Source organism: Nelusetta ayraudi, unplaced genomic scaffold (genome assembly GCF_046127955.1).
Source record: "Nelusetta ayraudi isolate G7.1 ecotype Tasmania unplaced genomic scaffold, CSIRO-AGI_Nayr_v1 ptg000034l, whole genome shotgun sequence".
Classification (NCBI taxonomy): domain Eukaryota; kingdom Metazoa; phylum Chordata; class Actinopteri; order Tetraodontiformes; family Monacanthidae; genus Nelusetta; species Nelusetta ayraudi.
Window position 1 is genome coordinate 3256804 of NW_027466084.1, and position 25697 is coordinate 3282500.

Consider the following 25697-nt stretch of genomic DNA (forward strand, 5'->3'; position numbering starts at 1 on the left):
AAATGCACTCTTGACAGATGTTGCTACAGGAATCTTTGCGACCCGCCCAAACGAGCGCGCTCTCATACTTGTGACCGTGCTTCTCTCACTCTCTCTCTCTCTCCCTCACTCTCTCTCTCTCGTGGTATGTTCGCGCGCACTTCCGATAGGCCGAAATTATATATCTCTAGTATAAAACGCGCGTTTCAATAATAAATATAAATATCTCGCCTTCCGAGAGAGAATTGTTTCCTCCTAAAGCAAACACATAGACGTTTGTGTAGTTTCTTAAACGGATGCAGCATTTAATAAAGTACATACAAACATTTTCAAGAAAATCTAAATCTTTAATTTTACGTTCGTGAAGCTCGCCATTAAATGCACCTCGCTTAAATCGGGACGCGCAGCACTCTAGTAGTATTAATGCGAGTTTTGAAAAGAAAGAAAGAAAGAAAGAAAACTATTTATCTGGACCAACACCATAGGGTGCGGCTGAAAATCCGTTCGAGCGTTTCCGCAAAGGGGCGGATTCCCACGACGCGTGAACGCGCCAGGGCTCTGGCCGAGCTCAGCCCCTCTCCCTCCTCGCTGTCTGTCTGTATCGATGAAGTTGTTTCAAAGATGGCGGATTTCCTGCCGTCCCGCTCCCTCTTATCTGTATGTTTTCCTAACTGTCTCCTCACGAGTGGCGAGGTGGAGCAGCTGAGGAAATCTAAGGAGATAGACAAGTGTATCAACCGCGACAAGACGTACGTCAAGCGGCTCGTGAAGATCCTGCTGCTCGGAGCGGGCGAGAGCGGCAAGTCCACTTTCCTCAAGCAGATGCGCATTATCCACGGGCAGGACTTCGATCAGAGGGCCAAAGAAGACTTCAGAGCCACGATTTATAGTAATGTGATAAAAGGTAAGGCAACCCCGAAGGCTAATCTCGCGGTTAGCCGTGGTTTGGCGGCCGGCTCGGTTCGGTTTTGTGTGCGGTGCAAGTGCTTTTGGGCGGCGCAGCCGTTGGGAAGTTGGTAGCCATGCTAGCCGCCGCTGAACCCTTCGGACGGGCACATTTGTGGTGTTGGACAAAGCTAGTAGTGCGGTTAGCCTGCGAAGCGACCAAGAAACGCCCATGTTATTTGTGTTTGGCTCCACGGCGGGTCCTGGGGCGGGGGGGAGAGAACGGAGCTGTATGTATGGAGGTGCCTTTGTGCGACCCCCCCCTCCAGTGCCGTCCGGAGCGGATTTCTTCGGACTAGTTTCTTGTGTGTTTTTTGTTTGCTTTTTTGGGTCGCGTAAGGCTACACAGTTGTTTGACATTATCCAAATGTTTTCCTCGTGGCCCGAGTGCGGCTGTAGTTTGGTGTGTAGTCAAAACATGTCACCCTAAATCCTCGGCGAAAACCTCCCTTGTTTACAGTAAATGCAGCTCATCACCCAGTCGTGCTGGTTTGGCTGCCGCGACTGAACACTGTGAACCAACGCTCTCAAAACTGACATATTGTCAAATTCAACAGCGGCGCATTTACAGGAAGAGGCATCATCTTCTCCTTTTTTTTTCTTCTTTTTTTCCCCTTTTTTCTCGAGATGTCACATGGTGAATTGTAAGTACACGGTTCAAAAGAAATGATACCCCCCACCCCCCACCCCCCCACCACCACAACATTTCAGGTTTCAGTAATTTCACCTAACTTATAAAGCCAGCGGAAACAATTGAGTTTTGATAACACTAAACAGTCACTACCACCTAGCGTAGCCTACCCATTGTGTCTTTGTAATGGGTATTTAATGAAATCGTCGTACTCGACCACATTTACATCACCGCACATTGTGTTGAGGAACAGATGGGGTTTTCTGTGATGTAAAAGTTCAGCCGTTAAGTGACTCACTTTCTATCTGACGTGTTAGGTGGGCAGAAAATCCATAGCTTAAATTAGCTGTCTAGGACCGCACCTGTGTTTGTTTTTGTTTTTTTTCCCCCCCAAGATGGGTAAAGGTTAAAGGTATTCATCAGATTGTGCAATGTCCTCCACTATAAATGATGTCATTGTTGAGGTGTAACCACCACTTTGTGTGCACGCGACAGTTGTTTTCTTCTCTATATCTTTGCAGAGACACATACGTTTGGGCAAAATAAGATGATCTCAGTTACAAGTTCACCCACTGATAGGATTCGCTGTCGTTAAACGCTGTAGTTGAAAAGATCGGGCAATTTTATGGTCGTAGGAGCGGTGGCTTTGTGCGCTAGATGTGGAAATGATGGACTTTGCTCAGTGTTGTGACAGATCCTAATTTAAAATGACAGCTAGCCCTTATAGTAGCAGGTAAAGATCACAGCTGACTTTAGTTAAAGAAACTTTGTTAAAACGGCAAATCCCTCTTTTATCGAGCAGATTTTCATTCATCGGCGCTTTGCTTTGTAGGAGTAATTGATTCAGCGGAGAACGAGGAGGAAAAAGATATTTTGAGGACAATTGGCGCTGATTAGAGGCCCACCGTCTGTCGTTAGGAAATGATTCCTTCCATCAGATGCACAGCGAGCAAGCGTTTTCTGAAAGATGGCCGTTGAAATGTTGGCAGGGCTCGAGAGACCGCTGCAGTTTCGATCAGTCATGTCTTGCAAAAAAAAAAAAAAAAAAAAAAATGTCCTCGGGCACATGTAGGCGAAGAGGGAAGGACAATACAAGCATTTTTAATTGAGCATCTGGAGAAGCTCTGTGTACAATGTCACCAGGAGGTTTTTGCTTCCAAGCAGCCAAGAGACACGAAGCGGCAGACGCTCGTGTTGCAGACAGCACGCCACGCCAGGCTATTCTAGGGAAGTTGCTCAGTTTTATTACACATTAGAGGTCTCAGCCGAAGTCGTCCAGAGATATGGGAGTACAACGTTTATTCACTCATGTCACACTGGGTGATTTCCTCCAGATACAGGGGAAATATGTTGTCGTCGTCAGAAACTAGCAGTCAAATGCGGAGCTGCATCTGGACCCCGGCAGATGATTGCCGCGAAATCTGATTTCCCCGGCAGCGTATTGGACACGTGAGAGTTTAGACTTTCCAAACATCATCATGCGAAGGGGCGGGGCTCCAGATTGCAACCTATCGCTTTGATGCAATGGCAGATCACCAGCAGATATGTCATTGTGGGAGACAAATTGAATACAAAACAGACTTTTTTTGGGGGTAGTTAAGTGGTAGTTTCCCCGGGGGTTGAACGTTGGACACTTAACCTCCCAGTGGGAAGCCAAGGTGTGCCAGCATCACATGGCTTGGAGAAGCCACAGGCTATGACAGTTGAAATAAGCTTGCATATTATTCATGACGCGGTTTAGTTTCTTCTTCTGTTCTCTTCACGCGGAGCCACATTCATCTACGGTCATTAGAACGCACCGCGCCAAACTCACTTGTTGGACCCTTTTCAGCCGTCGGGACGTCATTCCACTTATGCCCTCACGCTGCTGAGGTGATCGCTGACCTGCGGCCAGATGTATTCTTAAAGGTTACATCACCAGCGGGTAGTTGACCGGCTCTGCTCTTTAGGTGGCAAACAACAATGAGGCAGCGGCTCACCGGCGAAGGGAGAGATTCTATTTGCGCTTCCATGATGTCACTCGCATTGTGGCGGGGGGGGGAGACAGTCGCTTCAAAAAAAAAAAAAAAAAAAAAAAAAAGTCACACTGGTGAGCCGAGACAGGGAAGTGTGATGTGCGGGGCTGGAAAGCCTTGCTCAGCTTTAGTCACAGGGAAGTGTCTGACGCGGGGCGTCATCTGGAGAGGAAACCGTTGAAAACGGCATTGACACGCTGGTGGCACATGTTGACTCGCGGCAGCGGCAGTTACCAGGCTGCCATTGGATGAGACTGCTGAGGTTATTAATCTGCATCGAACGGTCGCAAAAGCGGGCGGTGTTGTTTTTATCCTCCGCCCATCAGCGCTGATGTCTTCCCGCGGCGGTAATCCTGCAGTGAAGGAGGTCCAATCAGTAGTTGTAGGTCTTGAAATATGCCACCAGTAACTCAGATGCTGAGGAAGAACATATTTTCATGAATGGAATAAAAAAAATTGTCCCATTTTGTAATTATGTCATGATTTCAACAGCGTGTATTTTTGACAAAAAGAATTCCCGCACCAACTTGCAAACTTTTTCGTGCCAAACTTTTTAACGTTTCGGTCATAGGCCGTTCTCAAGCAAATGTTTGCGCCAACACAGGAGGCCATCTTAAAAAGGAGTCGCTGTGTGACACCAACCGGTCGCTTTCTCACACACGTGAGAGCTTAAATATCAAATCACTAACAATATCAAAATGTAGTCGGTGGAAACAGCATCAACAAGCACACCTGAACACATGCAATCGATACTGAGCTGTCGCGACTGGCTACATCAGGTCCTAATAAAAAGGCAACGGCTAATGGTCACAGTCGGAAATTGAAAAGACTACGACAGATACAGTGCATAACCACAATAAGAAATGACAAGAATAGCGAAAGAATTTGCAATAAAAGATCCGAATCAGTCTTGATAACCACACGTCACTATTTCGAGATCGACCTCAGGCTGAGGTCAGGCCTCGGTATCATCGAGAAAAATTTTGAGGTCGGTTTCCATCTCAAACGTGCTGGAAACTATTATTGGCCCGGAAGAAGTTGCAAGCCAGACCTTTTTGACCTGCTTGCAGATGCAGTGCGACCATCACATCCTCTGACTAACATTCGATAATAGTGGATTTTCTTTGATTTATTATCGTGAAAACGCGTGTGATGGGACGACGAAAGAGACCAGGCTCAGAGAGAGAGAGAGAGACGGTGGGGACGGTGGGCAGCAAGAAACACCACCACGTTTGGCTACGCTGGGCCGCTGGACCGGAGAGAAAGGCTTGTCCAGTTGTGGCAGGCACAAAGTGGAGTTCTACTGTGTCCGCCCAGGCATGACAGCAGCATATTGAACTGTTGCCTCCATTGTTTACTACTGTCTACTGCTCCCACTTCTGCACGTGATCTCGCCGGGTGAGATCACCCGAGGTGGCGTTTGATACCCCGCCCGGAATAATAATTGTGACAGAATGCTGATGCAATTTGACCCGAATGAGGAGAATTTCTGGTGGCGTCATTCCCATGCAGAAGATTGGACCTGAGAATAAAGCAAGAAAAGATGCTTACACGCTCCCAAGATGCACTGCTAACAAAGTCAGCAATGGACTGACTGTATGATTGACTTACATGTTGTCTTGTCTGATTTTCCCTGTGCTACAATGCTGCGTTTATGATATGTTTCAGTACACCTTGACAGTCAGTTTTTTTCCATGTTCATGACTGACTGAGGTCATCATCATCAAACGCACCCTGAAATTGGATCCTGGGGTCTTGAAACCCTGATAGCAGTTTGCCCTTTTCTCAATTTCTAAATTTCATTCCGACAATTGCGTTTTTGTCTTTTGCATGTTGCCCAACTCTGCACGCTGCTTTTAGACAAGCGCATGTGCGATGGTGTAAATGTGTATATGTCACACCGTCATGTGTGGGTAACAAGTGCTGCTTAATGTTAACCAGGAGAGGCGACCAGAACTACTTTCTCTTCACATCCTTAATGGTCCAGTGTGTAATATTTTGAGATTTGGAAGAAGAAACGGCGACATCAAGTGGTTACATTTTTAGATTGCCTCTCTTTCCCTCTCCGTCCCTCTCCGGAGCTTGCCAGTGAGCTACGGTGGCCTGCGCACCCAAACCTGGACACCTCGTCCACCTTCTTCTTTGGTTGATTTGAGGACGCCAGCAGGCAGCAAGATTGTCCACACCAGGCTTCCTTAGAAATATGGCCACGCAAGATGGAAACGGTAACTGCGAGCAAGACCCTTGATCTATGGATATTCTTAATGTAAATCACTTTTATTGTACTGCCATTATACACTTTTATTAGTGTATTTCTAGGCATTATATTAAGCTTTTACCAAACCAAAAATCTGAAATCAAGCCAAATATTGCACAGTGGATCTTTTAGAGATTATATGGTTCCTCAACCTATTCAAAAGACAAACCAAACTTTGCCTGGAGAGAGAAAAAAAAAAAAAAAACCCAAGACCGGACTGGCTTTTCGTGTCGCATACCTTTGGACACAAAGCAGACGGATGAGTGTTTTCCTGTAGTGACAGACCTCCAGTCTGGAGCTCTTCAACGCCCTGTCAGCACCCAGATAGCGAGACACTCTGAGCACTCGATGGAGGTCAGTGATGATAGCCACATGCTGCTGGAGGAATCTTTTCTTTAGCATGGAATAGCAGCTGTTTAATTGACAAATAACAACCGCTGCGTGGACCAGATGTCCAAGTTCTGTGTAAATAAGTGTCCGCACCACGTTCGCACGTTCACAGAAAGCACAGGCTCGAGAGGCGAAACGGTTACTGTACAAGCCTGAGCCGACCTTTTGACCCTGTGTGTGAGGGCGTGTTAACTGTGAGTCAAGTCGGTCGGTCGAATGTGATTCGCATTGCCCGAGTTTGCAAAGACATTAGCCTGGGAAGGCTTTAGATTCTCTCCGTATACACAACGTCCTCTCCCCTTAGACCATGGAACTGTGTGTCTTCAAGCCAGGAGTGGATTTGTCCGCTGGCTGTCTTGGACAGAAAGACCAATCCTCTAGCCGGACAAACTTGCCCATCAAGTCACAGAAAAAGTTCACCTTTGAACTCTGGAAATCTTTCTGCACTCAGAATTTAGTGAACCATCCCTTAAAAAAAAAAAAAATACTGCATCTAAAAAAAACAGAACAACAACAATAAATCATTGACAATTTCTAGAGATTGCATAACTACAATCATCGTGCACCGAGGCTCTCATAAGGTCATGGATATGAATAATAACTAACTACATGGAGGAAGACAGACGTCCACCAGTCAGATGTGGACATTTTTTTCTGCACAGCTGCGAAGAGAACTGGACGAACTTGCTGACTCGGACGCCACAGTGTTTTCCTTCTGGTGTCTTTGCTTTTGAGATTTTGGCGTGACGCGTAAAATAAAAAAAGCGTTGTGATAAGTGCAGTTTATTTGCGTTTATCTGCTCCTGACTAATGAGGTGGTGCACATGCAGCCGAAAGAGCAAGCGAGTTACAGACATGTTGGAATCATGGAATAACAAATGTTTCACTATTGAAGTTTATCGTTTTGTTTTGTTTTTCGACTTAGAAATATCAAATTGAAAGACAGGCTGAGATGATTGGAGCTGACAACAATGAACAATAAGTCATTGAAAACTTTCAGCGTAGCACTTTGACCCTTCTAAAACCAACACAGGGATCTGTTGACCAAATATTCGATAAATATTCAACATTAAACACACGTCCAATACGCACATTAATATACATCCATTAAAAAATAAAAAGATCCAATTATTTGTCACTATAGCACAACTCGTACTCGTTCACCTTTTCTGCTTGTGTGTACCTGTGTGTCTGTGTTTGTCTTGTGACCCGTTTGCATCTTGTCAGTGTGCTTGCGTGACTCAAGCCTGAAGTGCAGCCTTTTGACTTAATTACCTGCTGCATTGTATTTTGCTCGCGGCTATTTTCTCTCGCTCTTCTTCGCTTTGCCCGCTGTCATCGGCCTCCAGTGAAGCCACAGCGGGGGGGGGGGGTAATTTAAGTGACACAGCGCGAAATGTATTTTCTTTTGAATGAGTAGCAATCTCGTACACACACACACACTTGGCTGTTGCCGTGCAGCAGAGATAACTGTGACTTGCATAAGAATAAAGAAGTAAGTCAGGCAGCACGAGCAGAATCAATACTACTCTGGATAAAGATAGATGTATAAAAAGAAACCTTTCTGTCTTCAGGAAATGAACCATTGCAATTTGCTGATAGATTATTCGGAAGTCCAAAACTGTCAGACAAAATGTTTTGACCACTTTGTTTTGAAAAGAATCGATTAAAAATTGGAATAACTTTTTTTATTTCTCTCTCTCTCTCCCTCTCTCTCTCTCCCTCACTAGCTCTCTCTCCCTCTCTCTCTCTCTCTCACACACACACACACACACACACACACACACACACACTCGCATACAATTTGACATCTGTTGGATGTGATCACAGGTGGACAGCGCGTTCACTACTGGTGGAACCCTAGTTAGAATCAATAATGAATGAAATCCAGATGGTAGTTCTCTGATCGCATTTTGGAGGTTGTCTGATGCTGCGTACTGCGGCCACGTTCTGTATTCGTGGAAGCAGCCGTCTGTAGGCCCAACGCTGGAAGGCTACTCACACAATTGACACCCACTGTGTAAACAACAGTGTGTTTTTTTTTTTTTTTGGAGTGAAATGGCAACAAGTGTGAGACAACCAGGCGTCCAATTTCCGTTGCTGCTCGCTTTTTCTATGTACATTTTATTTTTAATCATTATTATTATTTTTACACGTTTTGATTATTTCAATATAAATTTTTGCCCCTGGTCCCAGTTTATTATTTGTGACTTGCAACCTTGCCTTAAAAAAAAAAAAAAAATTCAGATTGTTTCTCAAAGCACATAAGCAGTTTTTACTTGCCGTCTGCGTGTTTCCAAAGGCCCGTGAACCGTAGATGACACAGTAGTGGGTGAAAAAAGTTTTCCGGGTGCCCTCAACACTTTCTCAATCATGAGTTGTTAAATACCAGAGAATTCTTGTATGCGTTTCAAGGGGTTGGGCTGCATCAGAACACACAAACGAGTAGAAACCGTTTTTTTATTGTCAGCAAGACAAACTAAGAAAAGTACTGCCGTCGGCGTAACGCTGTTTATCCAGGCAGGGGACGTCATCTTGCTGAAGCATCCAGTTCTGAGCCGGACAGAAAACAGTGCACATGCAGCATTTTGGTCGTAGCGCAATCCAGGACATCACATGCACACAAGGCGTCCAAAGACTTTTTTTTTTTTTTTTTCTCCTCCGCCGCTGTAAAACAAACCACTGTTTTGGTCTTTTTCACAAGCAGACGAGTTGTGTTTTTAATGTGCGTCGGAGAGAGTTAAACGGTAATCATAGGTGGCCGGTGGCAAAGTGGGAACAGACGGGCTCAGAGGTGTTGGTGCGCGGAGGGATCGTTCCGGACGGGTTTCAAAGCTGGTTGGGAGAAGAGCCGCCAACTCTCAGACGCGCTGTAAGAAGTCGCTTAGGTTTTTTTTTTTTTTCCGCGTAAGTTTAGAAGCCTTGCACACTCAACGTCTACTTCTCGCTCCGAGGCCGGCCCTGGTGTGAGAAATATTCAAATGCGCCCTCCTGTTTTCCTCCCTCTCAGGCGTCCGAGTGCTGGTGGACGCTCGAGAGAAGCTCCACATCCCGTGGGGCGAAGCGTCCAACCAGCAGCACGGCGACACCATGATGGCGTTCGACACGCGCTCGGTCATGGCCCAGGGCCACGGCATGGTGGAGCAGAAGGTCTTCCAGCACTACCTGCCGTCCATCAGGGCCCTGTGGGCCGACGAGGGCATCCAGAACGCCTACGATCGTCGGCGGGAGTTCCAGCTGGTGAGTTTTCACGCTTTTTTTTTTTTTTTTTTTTTTTTTATTTGGCCGACGTCGTCGTCAACGCCGATGACGCTCTGCTCTGAACGCGTTTCCTGTGACGTCGGTGGTGTTTTTTTGGACGCCGCTTCTTTTTGCGTTGCCGCCAGGGTTCGGCATCGTTAGAAATACGAACGAGTTCCGATTCCGCTTCCTCAAGATTCTTGATTACAGTTCATTTAAGAAGCAGCGTCAAGAAAAGTTGGCGTGTCCTGGCTAACCAGACGTCGCTCTGGATTAAGCAGTCTGAACTTCTCCGCGAATTTTAAACGCGTAAACTATTGTTATCTCGGCCATGAATTTTATTTTATTTTTCTATTTTTTAATTTTTCAATTTTATTTTGTCTCTGAATCTCTGTGATGGCTGACAGATTTTATTCTCAGAGGTTGCTCTTGAGAGTGTGAGCCACACGTGTGGTTTCAGGAGCTTCCTCTTGAGTGGTTTTATTATAATATTCTTGGTGACATTCTGGCCATGACCGGACTGAGGGAGGGACAGATGGGGGCGGGGGGTGATGAGAGGGATAGAGAGAGAGGAGTAGAGAGAGAGGAGTAGAGGGACGGTCTGTGACTGCACAGAGGAGCAGTGACAGTCCCAGATAAAAGGTTCGTTTCTCGTCGGTACCGCAGCTGCCGAGCGGACGCAGATGGACGCAGACGAGTTGATGAAGGGCCATTTTCTCTGTCTGCTCTCTGTCCCCGGGCCTCCCCCACACCCTTCCTTCCTCCGCTCTCCCTCGCTCTCGCCCTCTCTCTCTCTCCCTCTCCCTCTCTCTCCCTCTCTCTCTCCCTCTCTCTCGCCCCGCTCTCTCGCTTTCTCTCTCCCTCTCTCCCTCTCTCTTTCTCTCTCTCTCTCTCCCTCTCTCGCTCTCGCTCTCGCTCTCGCTCTCCCTCGCGGCGCCCGCACACACAAGTTTACATTGAGGTCTTAGCGGCGCCTCGCTCACAGGGACATCTGCAAGCGTCCCAGCAAGAAAACGGACTCAGCCAAGCATCTGTTTGGACGCCAGGGCCTCATCAGCGGCCGTCTGGTGTTCGGCAGTCCCTCGGACGTAGCCTTCGCCACTGCTTCTCATTTGTAGAGTTCCAACGGTACACGAGAGAAAGACCCCGACTTCGAATATGTTTGTTTGTTTAGCGGTCCAGTGTGTAAATTTTGGCTTGATTTATGATTATTATTATTTTTGTATTAGTAAAAGCTTAACATACTGCCCATAAGTACAATAATAAAAGTGTCCAATTGCAGTAAAATAACAGTAATTTGGTTTTCCTGCCATCAGAATGGTTCTGATGTGTGTATATAAGTATTTGTAAGGAAGCGAGCATTTAAGAAAGCCCGCCTTCATATCTAGGGTGAACGCTCACATTGTCACAGAAACCAACGAAGAAGAAGGTGGACGAGATATCCAGATTTGGGTGCGCAGGCCACCGTAGTTCACAGGCAAGCTCGGGAGCCGGACCGGGTGTAAAAGTGCCAGCAATCTAAAATGTAACCCGATGTCGCTGTTTCTTTTTCAAAATCTCCACATTTTACGCACTGGACCTTTAAGTGTTCTCAGTTGTAAGAAGAAAAAAAAAACTGCAAATACGTCAAAATAAAGCGTCTGAACGACTGAAAATGCAACTGGAAAATTGACACGCAACTCTGCAGTGGGAGCAAACAGCTTGCAGAATATTGAATATATCAATATGTACAGTATATCAATATTACAGACTGTAATATTAGTTAGTTAGCAGTTGTGCTACCAATCAAGCTAATTCATGGCTATATTTCACTGGCATCAACTCAAATATGATTTATTTGGTGGAACCTGTTGACTTGAAAAAAAGGTGATGCTGACAAATAATAATCACGGACGACCAGTCAAAATTATGGACCCCCCCCCCCCGTCTCATCTAATGCATTTTCTTTTGTTTTCATGACTGTTTACACTGTAGATTCTTCTCACTGTAGGTGTCAAAAGTGTGAATTAACACGCTGTTTATGGAATTGTGTTGGATAGTAAACCAAAAAAAAAAAGAGTGTTTGCGTTCTTTAAAATAGCCACCCTTATTATAAAACAGAGCTCGCTCTTTAACAGAGATTTATTACCACGTAATTCTACATAATTCCATTTGTCTTTATCTCATATAGTTGTGGTCTTCTGTGTGAATCCATGACGTAGAAAGAAAACATTGCGTGAGAAGGTGTGTCAAAACTCTTAACCGCTGGTGTAAATTGTAAAAAAAAAAAAAAAGTATCATTTCCACGTGTCGTCATTATATTACGTTTTTGTTCTTCAGAGGAAACCCCTCCCCCGCACCCCCGCCCCTCCCACGCAATGGAAACCACTCTCGATACTGGTTGATAGGAGAAATCCCAAAGCCACATTACATAGCACCGCCGGTATCAGTTCCCCCAGCAGAGTTCCCATAAATGTTATTTACTGTCAGCCTTTGATTAATGCTGCAGTGGCGGCGGTGGCGAAGCTCAACAGTCAACTGCAGGTTCGCGCTGCAAGGACAGCCAGCAAACAAAAACACTCTCCGTCTCTGACGTGACCCTCGCGCTTCGCTCTCATCACCACGCAATCTCGTGATGTTGTGATTTGCCTCGGCGAGCAGACTTGACTACGTCGCACTGTTCACACTGATGCATCGCAACCTTTTTAATATTGCACAGCCCCGGCTTGTTTGACTTTGACGAGAACTCAAGACCGTCTCTCCTTTCCTTCTGTCTTCGTCTCAGGGGGAGTCGGTCAAGTATTTCCTGGACAATTTGGAAAAGCTCGGCCAGTCGGTAAGTCCCGCCCCCCCGCTCCGCAGGAGATCGACCGCTCACTCACTCACTCACTCACTCACTCACTCACTCACTCACAGGCCGCTTGGCCCGGACGACGGCGAATGGGTGCTGCGAGCCCTCGCTGGTTCTGCTGGGGAAAGAGAGAAAAAAAAGCGAGAAGTGAAACTGTGGTCTTCCTGTCCTTCGTCGGGGTTTCCACTGCGCAGGCATACAAACTGGTTCTCTGACTTGAAGGTTCCCTCCCCCGCAGCCCCGTCGTCCCCACCGGCCAGTCACGCACCTTTCCATGTCATGGAAATGTTTGGGGTTTTTTTTTTTAAGATTATTTTTTTTTGCAGTTAAAATGATGCACATAATACACATTCTGACTCATAGCAGGCTGCCTTTAAGATTTTTTTTTTTTTGCAGTTAAAATGATGCACATAATACACATTCTGACTCGTAGCGCTACACGAACGACTCATTTGAGAAACAGCCGATTGTCATGTGACTAATTGTCGTCGCGCTGCTTCCCCTTGCCCTGCCGGCCGCACTGCAGACAGCAGTAGTTACATTACAGTAGTGCGTAGTAGTTTTTCAAAGCACGATCCAAATGTTATTTCTTTTAACTTGAAATTGTGTCAAAGTGGGCTGCGCGATTAGCGAATGAGAGAAGGACGGCCGACACGACCAGGTAGAGGCACTGGGCGATATTGGACAAAAATAAAATCACTTTTTTTTTCTCTCTGGAAACTCTATTTTTGATTTCAATTTTTTGGTAAAACTACAAAAAACAATGGAATAAATTATTTCAAATATTTTATTTTTTTTTTTTTTTTAAAAGAAAACAAGCAAAGCAAACAAGTTTCCTTAATGAACGGAATGAAGTGCAGCTGAAAGATAACTGTAAGTCCTCCTCGGGTTTAGCAAAGTCACGTTTACAGTCTCCTTCACCAAACAAAGATGAATCCCTTGGGATTCATGAAGTGAGAATCTCACTCTCACCGCACTGCGCTTTAAAATTGAACGGGTTCTTCATGAGCAAAGACGAAGTTCCCTTTCAGCACACGAGTACCCCGAAGAACCAAAACCCCCGAACGAATCCCCCCTGTGGATGAAGTGACAGCCTTAACCGTCTTTCCCCAAACACCAATTTGAAAATGAGAGGTTTTTCCGTGGTCGTAGCTTGATGACATCACAGCAGCTTAATAGCTGACTGATGCCATGCATCCTTGATGTGAAGATGTTCTAGATCCATTCTAGCTCTGTCAGTTCTAGTTCTAGTTCTCTGTCAGTGATTGGAAGGATCACCATCTGACGCACCCGATTAGTGTATGCCTGAAACTTTTCGGACTGTCAGGCTCAGGGGCAAGAGTTTCTCTCTCTCTCGGCTAGAGAGCAGCGGTGAATTATCAGAGGGACGTTCTCGTGACGTCTCCCAGGTGTTCGAGGCCGCGCTGCCTGACTGAGGAAATGACCTTTTGACCCGACCTGCCGAAAAGTCACGGACAATTGAAGAAACTGAACCGCGAAGATGATGAAGGCATGTCAAAAGATCCGTTTTAAAGGTCCAGCGTGTAAAATTTGGCTTAATTCATGATATTTGTATTGGTAAAAGCTTAATGTACTGCCCATAAATACATGGATGAAAGTGTATACTTGCAGTACAAGAAAAGTCATTTTATTATCCTACCCTTAGGATGCTTCTTATACATATATATATATATATGTATATATATATATACATATATATATATATATATATATGTATATATATATATACATATATGTATATATATTCATACATCAATAAGGGCCTTGCTTCCAGTTAGCTGCCATCTTGAACCACCATCTTTCTACGGAAGCCTGGTGCGGACAATCCAGCTGCCCGACGGCGCGTTTCGTAATCAGGGTGAACGCTGGCGTCCTCGAACGAACCAACGAAGAAGAAGAAGGCGGACAATGCATCCAGGTTCGGATGCGTACGGCCACTGTATTTCACTGGCAAGCTCAGGAGAGGGACGGAGAGTGAGAGACGCTGCAAACTAAGATGTACCCACTTGATGTCGCCGTTCCTTCTTCAACATCTCCAAATATTACACACTGGACCTTTGAGCGGTGGGCAACTCCGAAATCCTTACCGTCAGCTTTATTTCCTGCTTTGAGGTTGTTTGTGTGTGTGTGTGTGTGTGTGTGTGTGTGTGTGTGTGTGTGTGTGTGTCCGCTGCCGTTTTCCTGCCACGCAAACCAACACAGTGCGCTGGGGGGTGGGGGCGTGGGGGGGGGGTTAGGGGAGTGTTTTCAAAACAAGGGAAATATCCTCCCTTTACGAGTGCGTTTTCTGTGTGGGCATGCACACACCAGCATGGTCCGTCCGTGTCAGTTGGTGAGTCACCGCCTGTGGAATTTTGTGAATTTTGTATCCCGCGAAGCCCCTCTTCTACCCCCCCCCCCCCCCCCCCCCACACACACACACACAAAAAAACCAGCGCTAAGCCACAACGCCGAAGCGCACCTACCGGTCGTCGCACAAACCAACGCAAACCCTCAACACTCCCGCAGCCCCTGTTGCAGTTGTTTATGCGCTGTGGTATTTCAGGAATGCACAGTGTTAAACAGCGACGTCCCCAAAGCGAGTGGAGGGAGAAGTGGTGGTGGAGGTGGTGGGGCGGGAGGGGGTGGGGGGGTGTTGCTGTTTAAGATCTGCACGCACGATACGATCCTTGGGTTATTGATAAGGCAGCGTCCTCTCGTGCAAGGTACTGCAGTAATGTGCTGCAGCTGTCGCAGGTTGCTGCTGTCACTGGTTGCTTCTTCTGATTTTATTTTTTTTCTCAAGAGAACAGCTAAAGTTCAGGGGCCAACTCGAGAGTGAAACCCCAGTTATTGGGAACCAGAGTGATGACTGTGAGCATTTACTGTAAGTACATCTGCGGTGCAGCTGATTCTGTTTGGGGAAAAAGCTGGTTGTAGTTTGAGGTGTTGGCAGACGGGGGAAATGGGCTGTGTCGCTAACAGCTTGACAGGAAATAAATACTGTATTGCCTCCTGCACTCTTCTCGGTTTTGTAGCTGTGATACTGTCTTTATCAGTGAATCAAATAAAGGAGACTTTTCCAATGGCAAAGGGTGTATTAGAATGTCGCGGACCTGCTTCCTGTGCACCGTTCTCTGCCTTGATCGAGTCGGGTTGCTCAGGTGCAACGAGCACCCGAGGCAGAGGGGCTGAGGAGCAACTTTAAGCAACAGCCCCCGCCGCTCAAATTCCACTTTGCACCGCAGTGACCAGAGTGACGGTGTGTCTCCCCCCCCACCCCCCCCGCAGGGCTACCTCCCCAGCCAGCAGGACATCCTCCTGGCCAGGAAGCCCACCAAGGGCATCCACGAGTACGACTTCGAGATCAAGAACGTGCCCTTCAAAATGGTGGACGTGGGCGGCCAGCGCTCGGAGAGGCGGCGCTGGTTCGAGTGCTTCGACTCCGTCACCTCCATCCTCTTCCTCGTCTCCTCCTCCGAGTACGACCAGGTGAGACGCCGCCGCGGGGGGAAATCGGTTTGGAGCCCCGACCGAATCGAAAAACGATCATCTTTTGATGCCCGAGACACGAAATGCGAAGTGTCTGCCAACGGCATCACTTTTTCATTGTTCACATTACTTTTAAAACATCTAGTATCAAAAAAAATAAGATGTGTCCGTCTTGAACTGGTATTGAAATTAGCGTCATATCAAACAATTTTGAAACGATCCCCAGGTCTGCTTTATGGCTCAGATCAAGCTGATCTTGACTGACATGAAAGCACTTTGACTTTGTTTGTTTGTTTGTTTGTTTGTTTGTTTTGGAGGATTTTTTTTGGAGGACCTTTTGCAGGAATAAGACTACTGAGCGATCCCAATAATGTTACACCAACATGTGAATGTAGTTTGGTTGAACGGCGCCGGTGGAAGTTTGTCCCCCATGAAGGCCGCAATCTAAAATTCAACCACTTGATGTCACCGTTCTCTTTCTCAAAAGCTCCAAGCGTTATCCACTTTGCCTTTAAGGCGCAACACTGCCCCCTGCTGTTCAGTGCTAAGCAGTCAATTTAATATATTGACTGGATGTCGTGGCTAAACCTTTTTTTTTTCTTACGTCTGAAGTCAAAGAGTCTGTGGTTGCTGTACTTGCACAATCAATAGTGTAGCTGTAAGCTCACCCTGCCTGCGTCCGGACCCCCAGGTGCTGATGGAGGACCGGCAGACCAACCGGCTGAGCGAGTCGCTCAACATCTTCGAGACCATCGTCAACAACCGGGTGTTCGGCAACGTCTCCATCATCCTCTTCCTCAACAAGACGGACCTGCTGGCCGAGAAGGTGACGCGCGTCTCCATCAGGGACTACTTCCCCGAGTTCGCGGGCGACGCCAGCGGCCTGGCGGACGTGCAGCGCTTCCTGGTGGAGTGCTTCCGGCGCAAGCGGCGCGAGCAGCTGCAGAAGCCGCTCTACCACCACTTCACCACGGCCATCAACACCGAGAACATCCGGCTGGTGTTCCGCGACGTCAAGGACACCATCCTGCACGACAACCTCAAGCAGCTCATGCTGCAGTGAGGGGGCGGGGGCGGGGCAGGGTGGAGGTTGCAGGCCGCCCCGCGCCTTTGAACTTCTGACTGTGTATTGAAGCCACCACTACTTAGCCCCCCACCCCCCCACCCCCCCAAACCCACTCCTGCTTCTCTGCCTTAACCGAGCTCGTCCACTGACCTCCTGACCTTCGAAACCACTGTAAAGTCATTCTGACACCCCCCCACCCACACACACACACACACACACACACACACACACGCACGCACACGCACAACGACACACACTCCGCCTCCCCTTCCGTTCACCGAAGCAGACACCCACCACCACCTACACCGCCGCCGTGTCTTTGATGCTATTGTGTGCTACTTCCTCCCAGCGCGTCTACGAAATTTGTCTACGAAATGTTCCTTTTTTTCCTGGTCGCAGTTTTCTAAGAGTGAAAGGGGGGGCGGGGTGTTGCCTCGTAGCCAAAAAGCTGCCCAGAGGCCTTTGAAACGTCCAGGTTTTCTTTAGAGTCGATTTCTCTCTCTCTCTCTCTCTCTCTCTCTGCCGTCGCCCAGTGATGACATCACCGGGTGGGAGGGGTTGGGTTGTATTGAGGAGAGAGGGGGGGTTGCGATTTCCTCTTATGACAGTGTGGAACAGGAAGTACACAAACACACACACACACACAAACTCAGATAGGAATTCCTGTTTTGAAGTTAACTAAGTTCTAGTTCTCTAATTCTATTGTTCCTGTTTCTAATATATGAATATACTGTATGTACCTATGCATCTTTCTCTAACTTATATTTTAAGGCGGGGGTTGCGGGAGGTGGGGGGGGGGGAGGGGGGTTCGTCCACACTTTGTGCCTCCCGATGAACTCTGTTTCAGTTAAAAAAAAAACAACAAAAAAAAAAACAACAAAAAACGACGACAACAACAAGAGCACATTTGCAACTCACGAACCACTTCAACATTGTCCTGTCCAGCTAGCCAGCTAGCTCGCTAGCTTTAGCAGGGTTAGCTTAGCGTAGCTTACATTTGATTTTTATGTTTTCGCTGTTACTCAGGGCTCACATTGAACCACTTTTTTGTGATTTTTTTTTTTTCTTCTTTCTGTTTTTTGTTTTGTTTTGTTTTGTTTTGTTTTGTTTAGTTTTTTTCAAAGCCAACCCCAAACGGTCAATCCGGCCTTCCCATCGTCCACCATCCACGACTTAACGCGTGGCCTTCTGCATTCACACCTGCCGCTTCCCGCTGCTGATGATCAGCGACGGCCCCCCCCAGTCTTACTACGGTCTTACTCGTGTCCGCTCAACCGGTCAACGTTGCTTCTCACCAAATGTGTGTGTGTTGTTTTTTTTTTCCCTCGCGCCGACGCCACGACACGGACGACACGTTAACAACCAAAGCACACGGAAGCCATCGTGCGCCTTAATGGGTCTTTCGCTCTTTTGTTTTTTTTTTTGTTTTGTTTTGTTTTTTTTCTTTACACTTACAACAGAACAGTGGCGGAGCATTACTGAGGGATGCGTCACTGTACAGTGGCGCTCCATCCCTGCACACTGTTCAGCAATGCTCCAGTGTGCAACGCTCCCGGTGTACTGTGTCAATGACTCCACTGCTTCCGGATTAACGTCGACACAGCAAGTTAAAATCGAAAAACCAAAATCCGCTCGCGTTTGCCTTTTGAAGAGATCCGCGCGCTAACAAGAACGTCGTTGAGGAAAGGAAGGAAGGAAAGGAAGGTTTGCAGCCTTTTCTTTTGTGTGCGTGTACGGTCGATCGCATCTCATGTTGTCACTTTTCCGGTCACGGTTTCAAAAAATAATTTGAGATTCTCTCCCATTACAAAAAAAAACAAAACGTAAAATGGTTCTTCTGTTGATATCGACTCACGTGTTTTGTGGGGGAGCTTCGGGTGTCTCAATTCAACTCGACTCAACGGACCAATTGGCGAATGAACCCTTTAACGGCAACAATGGAAATGAAATAACCTCTTCGCTAATATGCCAGCCAGCCCACCACATGCATTCATTAGCTAACAAAATCTCTTTTGCAACCACATAGAGTCACACCGTTAAGGTGACGATAACCGAGATACGATCGATTTTTGATTATTTGACTTATTTCAATGTGACTTTTCTTAAAAAAAAAATTTGTGTACTTTTCGGACCAAAAGTAATATATTTGTGTAATTTTTTTTTCAGCCTCAGACACTACCCTTAGCAGCCACCAGATGGCACTGTGATGGGAGCTGGTGGGACAGGGAGCCTTGCGTGTTGCCTCACTCTCAGGTGTGCGAAAACTACTTGCCATTCTCCGACGTCACGTATTGACGGTGGCCGTTCAATTTTCACCCGTACGACCTCTGTCTAATTGATCATTCCGAATAATATGCGCGAAAGGTTGGCGGTTAGCCGTAGTTCAGTTTTTGTCATTTGTTTTCCGAGGTTGAGGCTGGACAGTACTCAGTGCTGGCGTTTAACCCTAAACCCCAAGGTGAATGGTTTGTGTGACAAGCCAGAGGTTCCACCCAGTTATTGACCAATGGGATCGCAGTATTAAAGTTCCTCCGAATTGTTTGCGTGCAGAATCTCGTGAAAGTTTGTTTTGATGTCTTTTTTCCGTTTTTTTTTTTTTTTGTTTGATTGTGTTTCTGAACTGCCGCCTGATGAGCAACTTGCCTCCGTCTCAGCAGAACTCATCCAATGCCAAAACCGGCCATTGGTTGAACGCCTCCTTCTCCCAGTATACAAGCCAACGAGCCGAAGGGTAGTTTTGTCGGTAAAGTTTCCTGCGTGTGTACAAAGGCTGAATTCTGCCAAGTGTTTTTTTTTTTTTTTTCACTTTACGTTGATCTTAAGGTGCAAACGTGTGCAACCGGGACGGACTCACGAGTTGCTTGTGTCTATACAGGAATTGGATTTTTTTTTTTTCCCTCCCACTTATCTCACACAGAAAATGTGGAAAACTTGTCTGAAATCAATCAAACAATCAATAATGTCCGTGACTTAAAAAGTAAATGTAAAAAAAAAAAAAAGACATTGCTTTCTCGCCTGTGACGTATAATGTTATCTTTTTTTTGGAAGCTTTGCGATCACTTGGGTTACATTTTTAGGGACAAAGTGTGTGTGTGTTCAGAACAGTGCGATCACAAAATCGCAAAAAAAAAAAAAAAATCTCGATAAGTTGAGCAAACGACTCTCGCTAAATTTCCTAAACTGTACGTTAGCGTCTCCATTACCGCCGTCAGCTGATCGTGTGTGTGTGTGTGTGTGTGTGTGTGTGTGTGTGTGTGTGTGTGTGTGTGTGTGTGTGTGTGTGTGTGTGTGTGTGTGTGTGTGTGTGTGTGTGTGTGCCTGGTGCGGTCGTGCAAGTGCCTGTCCTGCCACTCACCGTCACTTGTAAATCTCACAGACCGCGAGGTTGATCCTGACGCGACCTTTGACCCCTTATACAACGTCCTGGGTTTTTGACCGTCGGAGCCCGAAAGTTTAAGTTTCGCTGCTTGAGGCGGGAGGAACGTGACGGAAGCTCGTCCCTTGAAAGTCGCCTGGAGGTGGCGCTGTTGTTCATTAATGACGCCAAACAAATTCTGCCTTTGATGCCTCTGTCGTGCCAGACCTGTGTCTCAGTTCTGTAAGTTCTGTCAATGTGACATTGATGGAAACCGTTTTTTTTTTTATTTGTTTGTTTTTTTTTCTTTAGTGTTCAAAATATTTGGGGATGAGCAACTCGAGTTGAAATGCGTTGGTTGGAGGAGCAAATTAGATCAGGATGTATGTACCAAAAAAAACAAAACAAACTTTGAATGTGGTTAAAAGGTCTTATTTTCACACTGTTGCTTAAAAACAAAAATTAATCTGGGATGTGCTTTAACCTTCGACGTCGTTAAAACGGAGCGAATAAAACAAACAAAAAAAAAAAAACAGCTCTCGAATAACCGTAAACTTGGATTGACCTGCAGACGGCATTGTGGGTGCATTAGTAATCCAGCAGATGGCGATATTGTAGCTGTTAGTAGTCGGCCTTCAGAACCCTTCGAAAGCGAATGTATTTTTTATTTTATTTTTTTTAAGAGTACACGGTGCTGACATAGGGAAATAGTCATACCGAACTAAATGTCTAAAAAAAAAATGTTGGGGCGTACAAACAAAAAAATCCCGTTGATCCGTGCAGCCGAAGACTTTTCAGAATTTCATGTTTCAAAATAAGCCGAGTCAGCCTGAGCCGCATCACTTTTTTTTTTCTTTTTTTTTAGTACCGTAGTCATTGGGGGAAACGGTAAAGGCCTGAGAAAACCATTCAGAGTGCAAATAACAGACCGACACTTCTCCCTGTTACTAAAGACCATTTAAGGCAAAACAAAACCAAACAATCCTCCCCAAAAGGAAGATTTATTCGTCGCCAAACACTAAACTGTCGTTTAAGCCAATTTTGTTTTCTTCATATTGTCTGTCATACAGTATTTCCTACTTCACGTTTGAAGAACGTCGTGGGTCAAACGACAAAGTCCCCTTGAGAAAACTTGCGTCTCCTGCAGCCTCGCCGCCGATTATTTATTGAAGCCCACGCCACCGAGTTGTTCTCGCAATGCCGACTTCACCTTTTTCTGCCATTATAAACTACCTTTGTAAAACTGTAAATCGTTTTTTTCTTTTTTTTTTTTCTTTTTTTCCTTCTTAAAAACCATGAGAAAATCCATGCCTACGATGCTCAGTACAGCTTGGCGTTTTACCTTCCACAGTCCAAAACTATGCAACGGCCGCGGCTCGCTGGTCCACTGTGTTCAAAGTGACGCCAGTGTGTCACTTTTAAAAAAAAAAAAGAAAAAAGAAAAGTGTCTTCACATCGCATCAGGTTAAGTTCGGAAAATAGATCTGCCAAATATACTGAAGCCCAGTGCCTCTTCCTCCTGTCTGCCTGTAATGTCCAATCACAAGAAAGTTTGATTACTACTACCCCCCCCCACCCCCACTGTAACAGAACAGTCTCTAAAAGCTGCGCTCCTGGCTGCGCTGAATGGGACTCTCTGTATTTTTTTTTTTTTTTTTTTCGTTTTTCAAATAGACAAGCTTTCATTGTACAGTCTAACTTATGCTGTCTTAACCCTCTACTGTCCTAAATAAATCCAACTGTTTTTTTTTAAAACCACCGACTCACTGCCTCGATATGTTACTTTATTATAGCAAGAGAGACGCCGGATGAATTAGCCAGGCTGCTGTGATCGTTGACTTTTAGGAATTGTAATTTCTCGAGTCCTTGCCAGCGTATCGATCGTAAAAGCCAAACACCTGTTGTTGTTTCACAGAATTGTCATCGGCAGCTGCATTGTGGGGGGTCAAGGGGGGGTGGGGGGGGGTGAAACCTGAGAGCTTCCGCTCTCACCGGACAAACACTTGCTATAAAGTAGGTTTTATGGGGAAGTGGTGTTGGGATTGCTCCATAAAAGTAGTCCCAACTACTGATTACTCATTTAAAAGTAATCTAACTACTTCTTTCACTACTTTGTTTCATTAGTAATCAATTACTAATTACTTTAGTTAAAAAAAAAAAAAAAGAAAAGAAACAGTTGAGAACGTCTTGTTTCCTGCACATAACGCACAACGAACCACAATGTTCTTCGATTTGGACGAGATTGAACTCAAAGTAATTGTGACAGAATTGCCAGTTTTGCCACAGTAATCCCGCTGCATTACTGTTACTAAAAAAAAAAAAAAAAAAAAAAAAAAGCCGTTTTAATTACAGTAGTGGATTACTTAGTAATAGATTACTCGCCAACACTGTTTATGGGACATGAGAAATTTGAGTACAAACGTCAACATGAGATGTTAAATTAACGAACACGAACTTATTTGCCCTGAATCATGACATTGGCTCAGTAAACTGTTACAACACGAGCGTATCTTGGAAAAAAACTTCAAGCAAATCCTCTTAAATATTAACATTTTTATTAAAAACATTAAAAAAAAAACAAACGTGTGTGATTCGTACAGAACATGATCAATGTCAAAATCAAACCTCAAAGTAACAAACAGGAGTCCTTAAATAAAGACCATGCGTCCCATCTGTTACAATTAGACAGACTCGATTGCGTCTAAGGAGGCTTCAGGGACTTCTGGTAGTGCCAGCGCCTGTCCCAACCTGCACTTCAACTTAACACCTTCGTTTACACAATATAGTTGAGACCACCGCTGGCTGGCTGGGTGGCTGGCTCCCCACCAGTCGTGAAGGCGGTGTCCCAGTCAACCCTGTTGCCCTGTGTCGTGATTGCTTTTCAGGTTTGAGTGCAGTCAGCGAGGGTTTTACAGTGAGTGACAGCAAGTCAGTATGGTGACGATGGTTATATCGTCAAGGCTGTGTCCCCGGAACAGTGCAAGGTTAACGTGAAGTTTCTGAAGGCCCATGCAAAATAAAACACAACAATCCACGACCCTCATATTGTGGCGTTTCACATCAGTGAACGACTGCTGCGTGCGGTAATATTGCTTTACTCTCTGTAGTGCTGTAGATGGGAGAACGCGGGGCGGCTGATGTGTCTTTGACAGGTTTAACAAACTGCAGTTTGTTTGTTTTTTTGCAAAGTCAAAGCAGAAAGGTGGGTTTTTTTGACTCTGCGTTCATTCGGAATCTTTCCGGAGGTACGCGATCGCCAGCGCTTTGTATTTCCTCCCGCTGGGAAATGTCAAGAGTTGCCCAGTGTCAACAGATTTCAAGCCGATCACACAGTTTAGGAGGTTTCCGATGCTTAATCCAGGTTGCGAGACGTTCCAACGATTGTGTTTGTCGTCGTTACATGATTATAACCATCATCGTCAAGTAAAAAACAAAAACAAAAACAAAAAATGGAATCAGCAAAATGTGACATCATTGTTGCCCCCCTGACCGACCTCCCTATACTACGTATCGTCCAATCAGCAGTGCTGAAAAGTACAGGTGTTCAGCAGGAATGAAGAAGCAGCTATCGCAGGAATTCCATTGGTTACAATGGTAACGTCAAACTCAGCCAGCCAATATAACAACTGCTGGGTTGTTGCACTTGTGGGGGTGGAGCCCCCATGTGGCCATGTATAACAGAGTTAATAAAAAAATTTAAAACACCAGCATTTCTTATTCTTTAATATTTTGTGTTTTATCTCATTTTAATCATTTTCTGTATTTTTTTTTTTTTTTTCTAAATACTTTGCAGCAGAATCACATTTTCTGTTCCTCTCGAGCTCCCGTTGCTGTGTCGGGTTTCCGTGGCCGCGCATCAACTTTTCCTTCACCGTGCTTTGAGGCACTGTGCGCGGGGAAAAGCGGTTTCCAATCTTAAGTGATTCACGCTAAATAATATTGTCACGTCAGATCTTCAGCCTAATAGTAGAATTGCCCAAGTCATTTTTTTTTTTGGCCAAATTGTTATACCTGCCTGACGTTACCAATGTGCTTGCTAAGTGTTTTTTTCTTGTTTTCAGAAAACGTTCAAACATGACTTTAGGCAACCGTGCTACGAGGCTAACGACGTGTTTAGCAGGTGGAGTGCATGAGAGGCAAGAAGACCACTACCCGTTTATTGTTACACAGATGCTGAAGAAACGATTTCCGGGGGGGGGAGGGGGGGGGGACATTCTCTGAGTGATTGCTGACTGAAGCAGAAGTCACATGCGTGACACATGCGTGGACGTGCCTTTGGTCTTGGTTGGGGGGGGGGGGAGTCCAGGAGGAGGGCTTCAAGTTTTTCAGTGGGTGAAGGACGTGCTGGCACCTGAGATCAAGAAAGTAAGGAGTAGAAGAAGAGGGAGGGCCGCTCCGCAGCCGCTCACAGTGCAACCGCGCTCAGATGACGGCGGGAGGCCCCGCCCCCGGTCCGGTCCGGCCCGCCGCCTCCACCGCCGCCTGCTGCTGCTGCTGCTGCTTGGCAGGGCTGCTCTCCGGAACAAAGTCCACCTCCAGGAAGTCGGGCTGCTCGTTGTCCTGAGCGGCGCTGGTCTCTCCTTCCTGCTCGCCGCCGCCGCCTCCTCGCCGCCGCCGCCGCCTCCGGCACAGGCCCGACTTGGCGGGCGCCACCATGGCCAGGCAGAGGGCGCCGAGGCCCATGCCGGCGGCGCACGAGTAGAAGGCGGAGCCGTAGTTCTGCGTGACGTCGACCAGCCAACCTGGAGGGGCGGAGGAGCGGAGAGTGTGAGCGTCGGGGACGCACCGCGATGGACGGACTACACAACATTTAGCGCGTTTAGTCTGACTGATCCCCTACGCCAGGGCTTCCCAAACAGCATTGGCTTCTGGCCGAGGACTCCCTTCACACACCAGCGCTGACAATGTTGCACAACATGACAAGAAATGTCAACTTATTTGCTCTTCTACCTCAAGATTTTCCCATATTTCCCATATTTCCCATATTTTTATCTCAGCTTGTATATTAGATTTTTTCGTATTGTATTTCTGGAACTGGGCAACGACGTTTCGTTGTGAACTGAACCACTGCTGTGTTTTTCTTCATAATGACAATAAAGAAAGTCTAAGTCTAAGTCTACAATAATTGTTGCATTTGTTTAGAATAAGAAAACGATCAACTAGCATGTTGATAATCATGGCCATTCTATATATTTGATATATAATTATAGATCATATATAACAATAATGATTAAATATCATTAGATTAAATTTGATGGCAACGATAATTAAAAGATATTTTCATCTCTATATTTCATTTACGAGCATTTCCCCCCGCCCCCAATTTTCTCTCCCACTTTCTGCAGCGCCCCCTGGTGGCCCCCACTTTGAAAACCACTGACCTACGTATTTCAAATGCATGTTTGAATCAATTATTGGACCATCGACAGGTCATCGACGGCGGTTTGCGAGTCTTTCAAGTACGGCCATCCTGTATTGAAAGGTTGCCGTGAGGTCG

At 46.1% G+C, this 25697-nt stretch overlaps 2 protein-coding genes across 8 annotated transcripts in view; one reads left to right on the forward strand and one right to left on the reverse strand.

Annotated features, from left to right (window-relative positions):
* The first annotated feature begins 512 nt into the window (after positions 1–512).
* Positions 513–21955, forward strand: LOC142892373 (guanine nucleotide-binding protein subunit alpha-13). The gene is made up of 5 exons (XM_076032509.1): positions 513–883; positions 9228–9457; positions 12222–12272; positions 15579–15779; positions 16471–21955. Exons 1-5 carry the CDS (start codon positions 601–603, stop codon positions 16840–16842), a joined length of 1137 nt encoding a protein of 378 aa, XP_075888624.1. The 5' UTR covers positions 513–600; the 3' UTR covers positions 16843–21955.
* Positions 21956–22740: 785 nt separating this feature from the next.
* The window catches only part of slc16a6b (solute carrier family 16 member 6b), a 12513-nt gene continuing 9556 nt past the window's right edge, over positions 22741–25697 (reverse strand). For all 7 annotated transcript variants that reach the window (XM_076032501.1, XM_076032500.1, XM_076032507.1 and 4 more), the window contains one exon: positions 22741–24942. In XM_076032501.1, the coding sequence (XP_075888616.1) occupies positions 24623–24942 (320 nt within the window). In that variant the 3' untranslated portion in view covers positions 22741–24622. The remainder of the gene's footprint in view (positions 24943–25697) is intronic.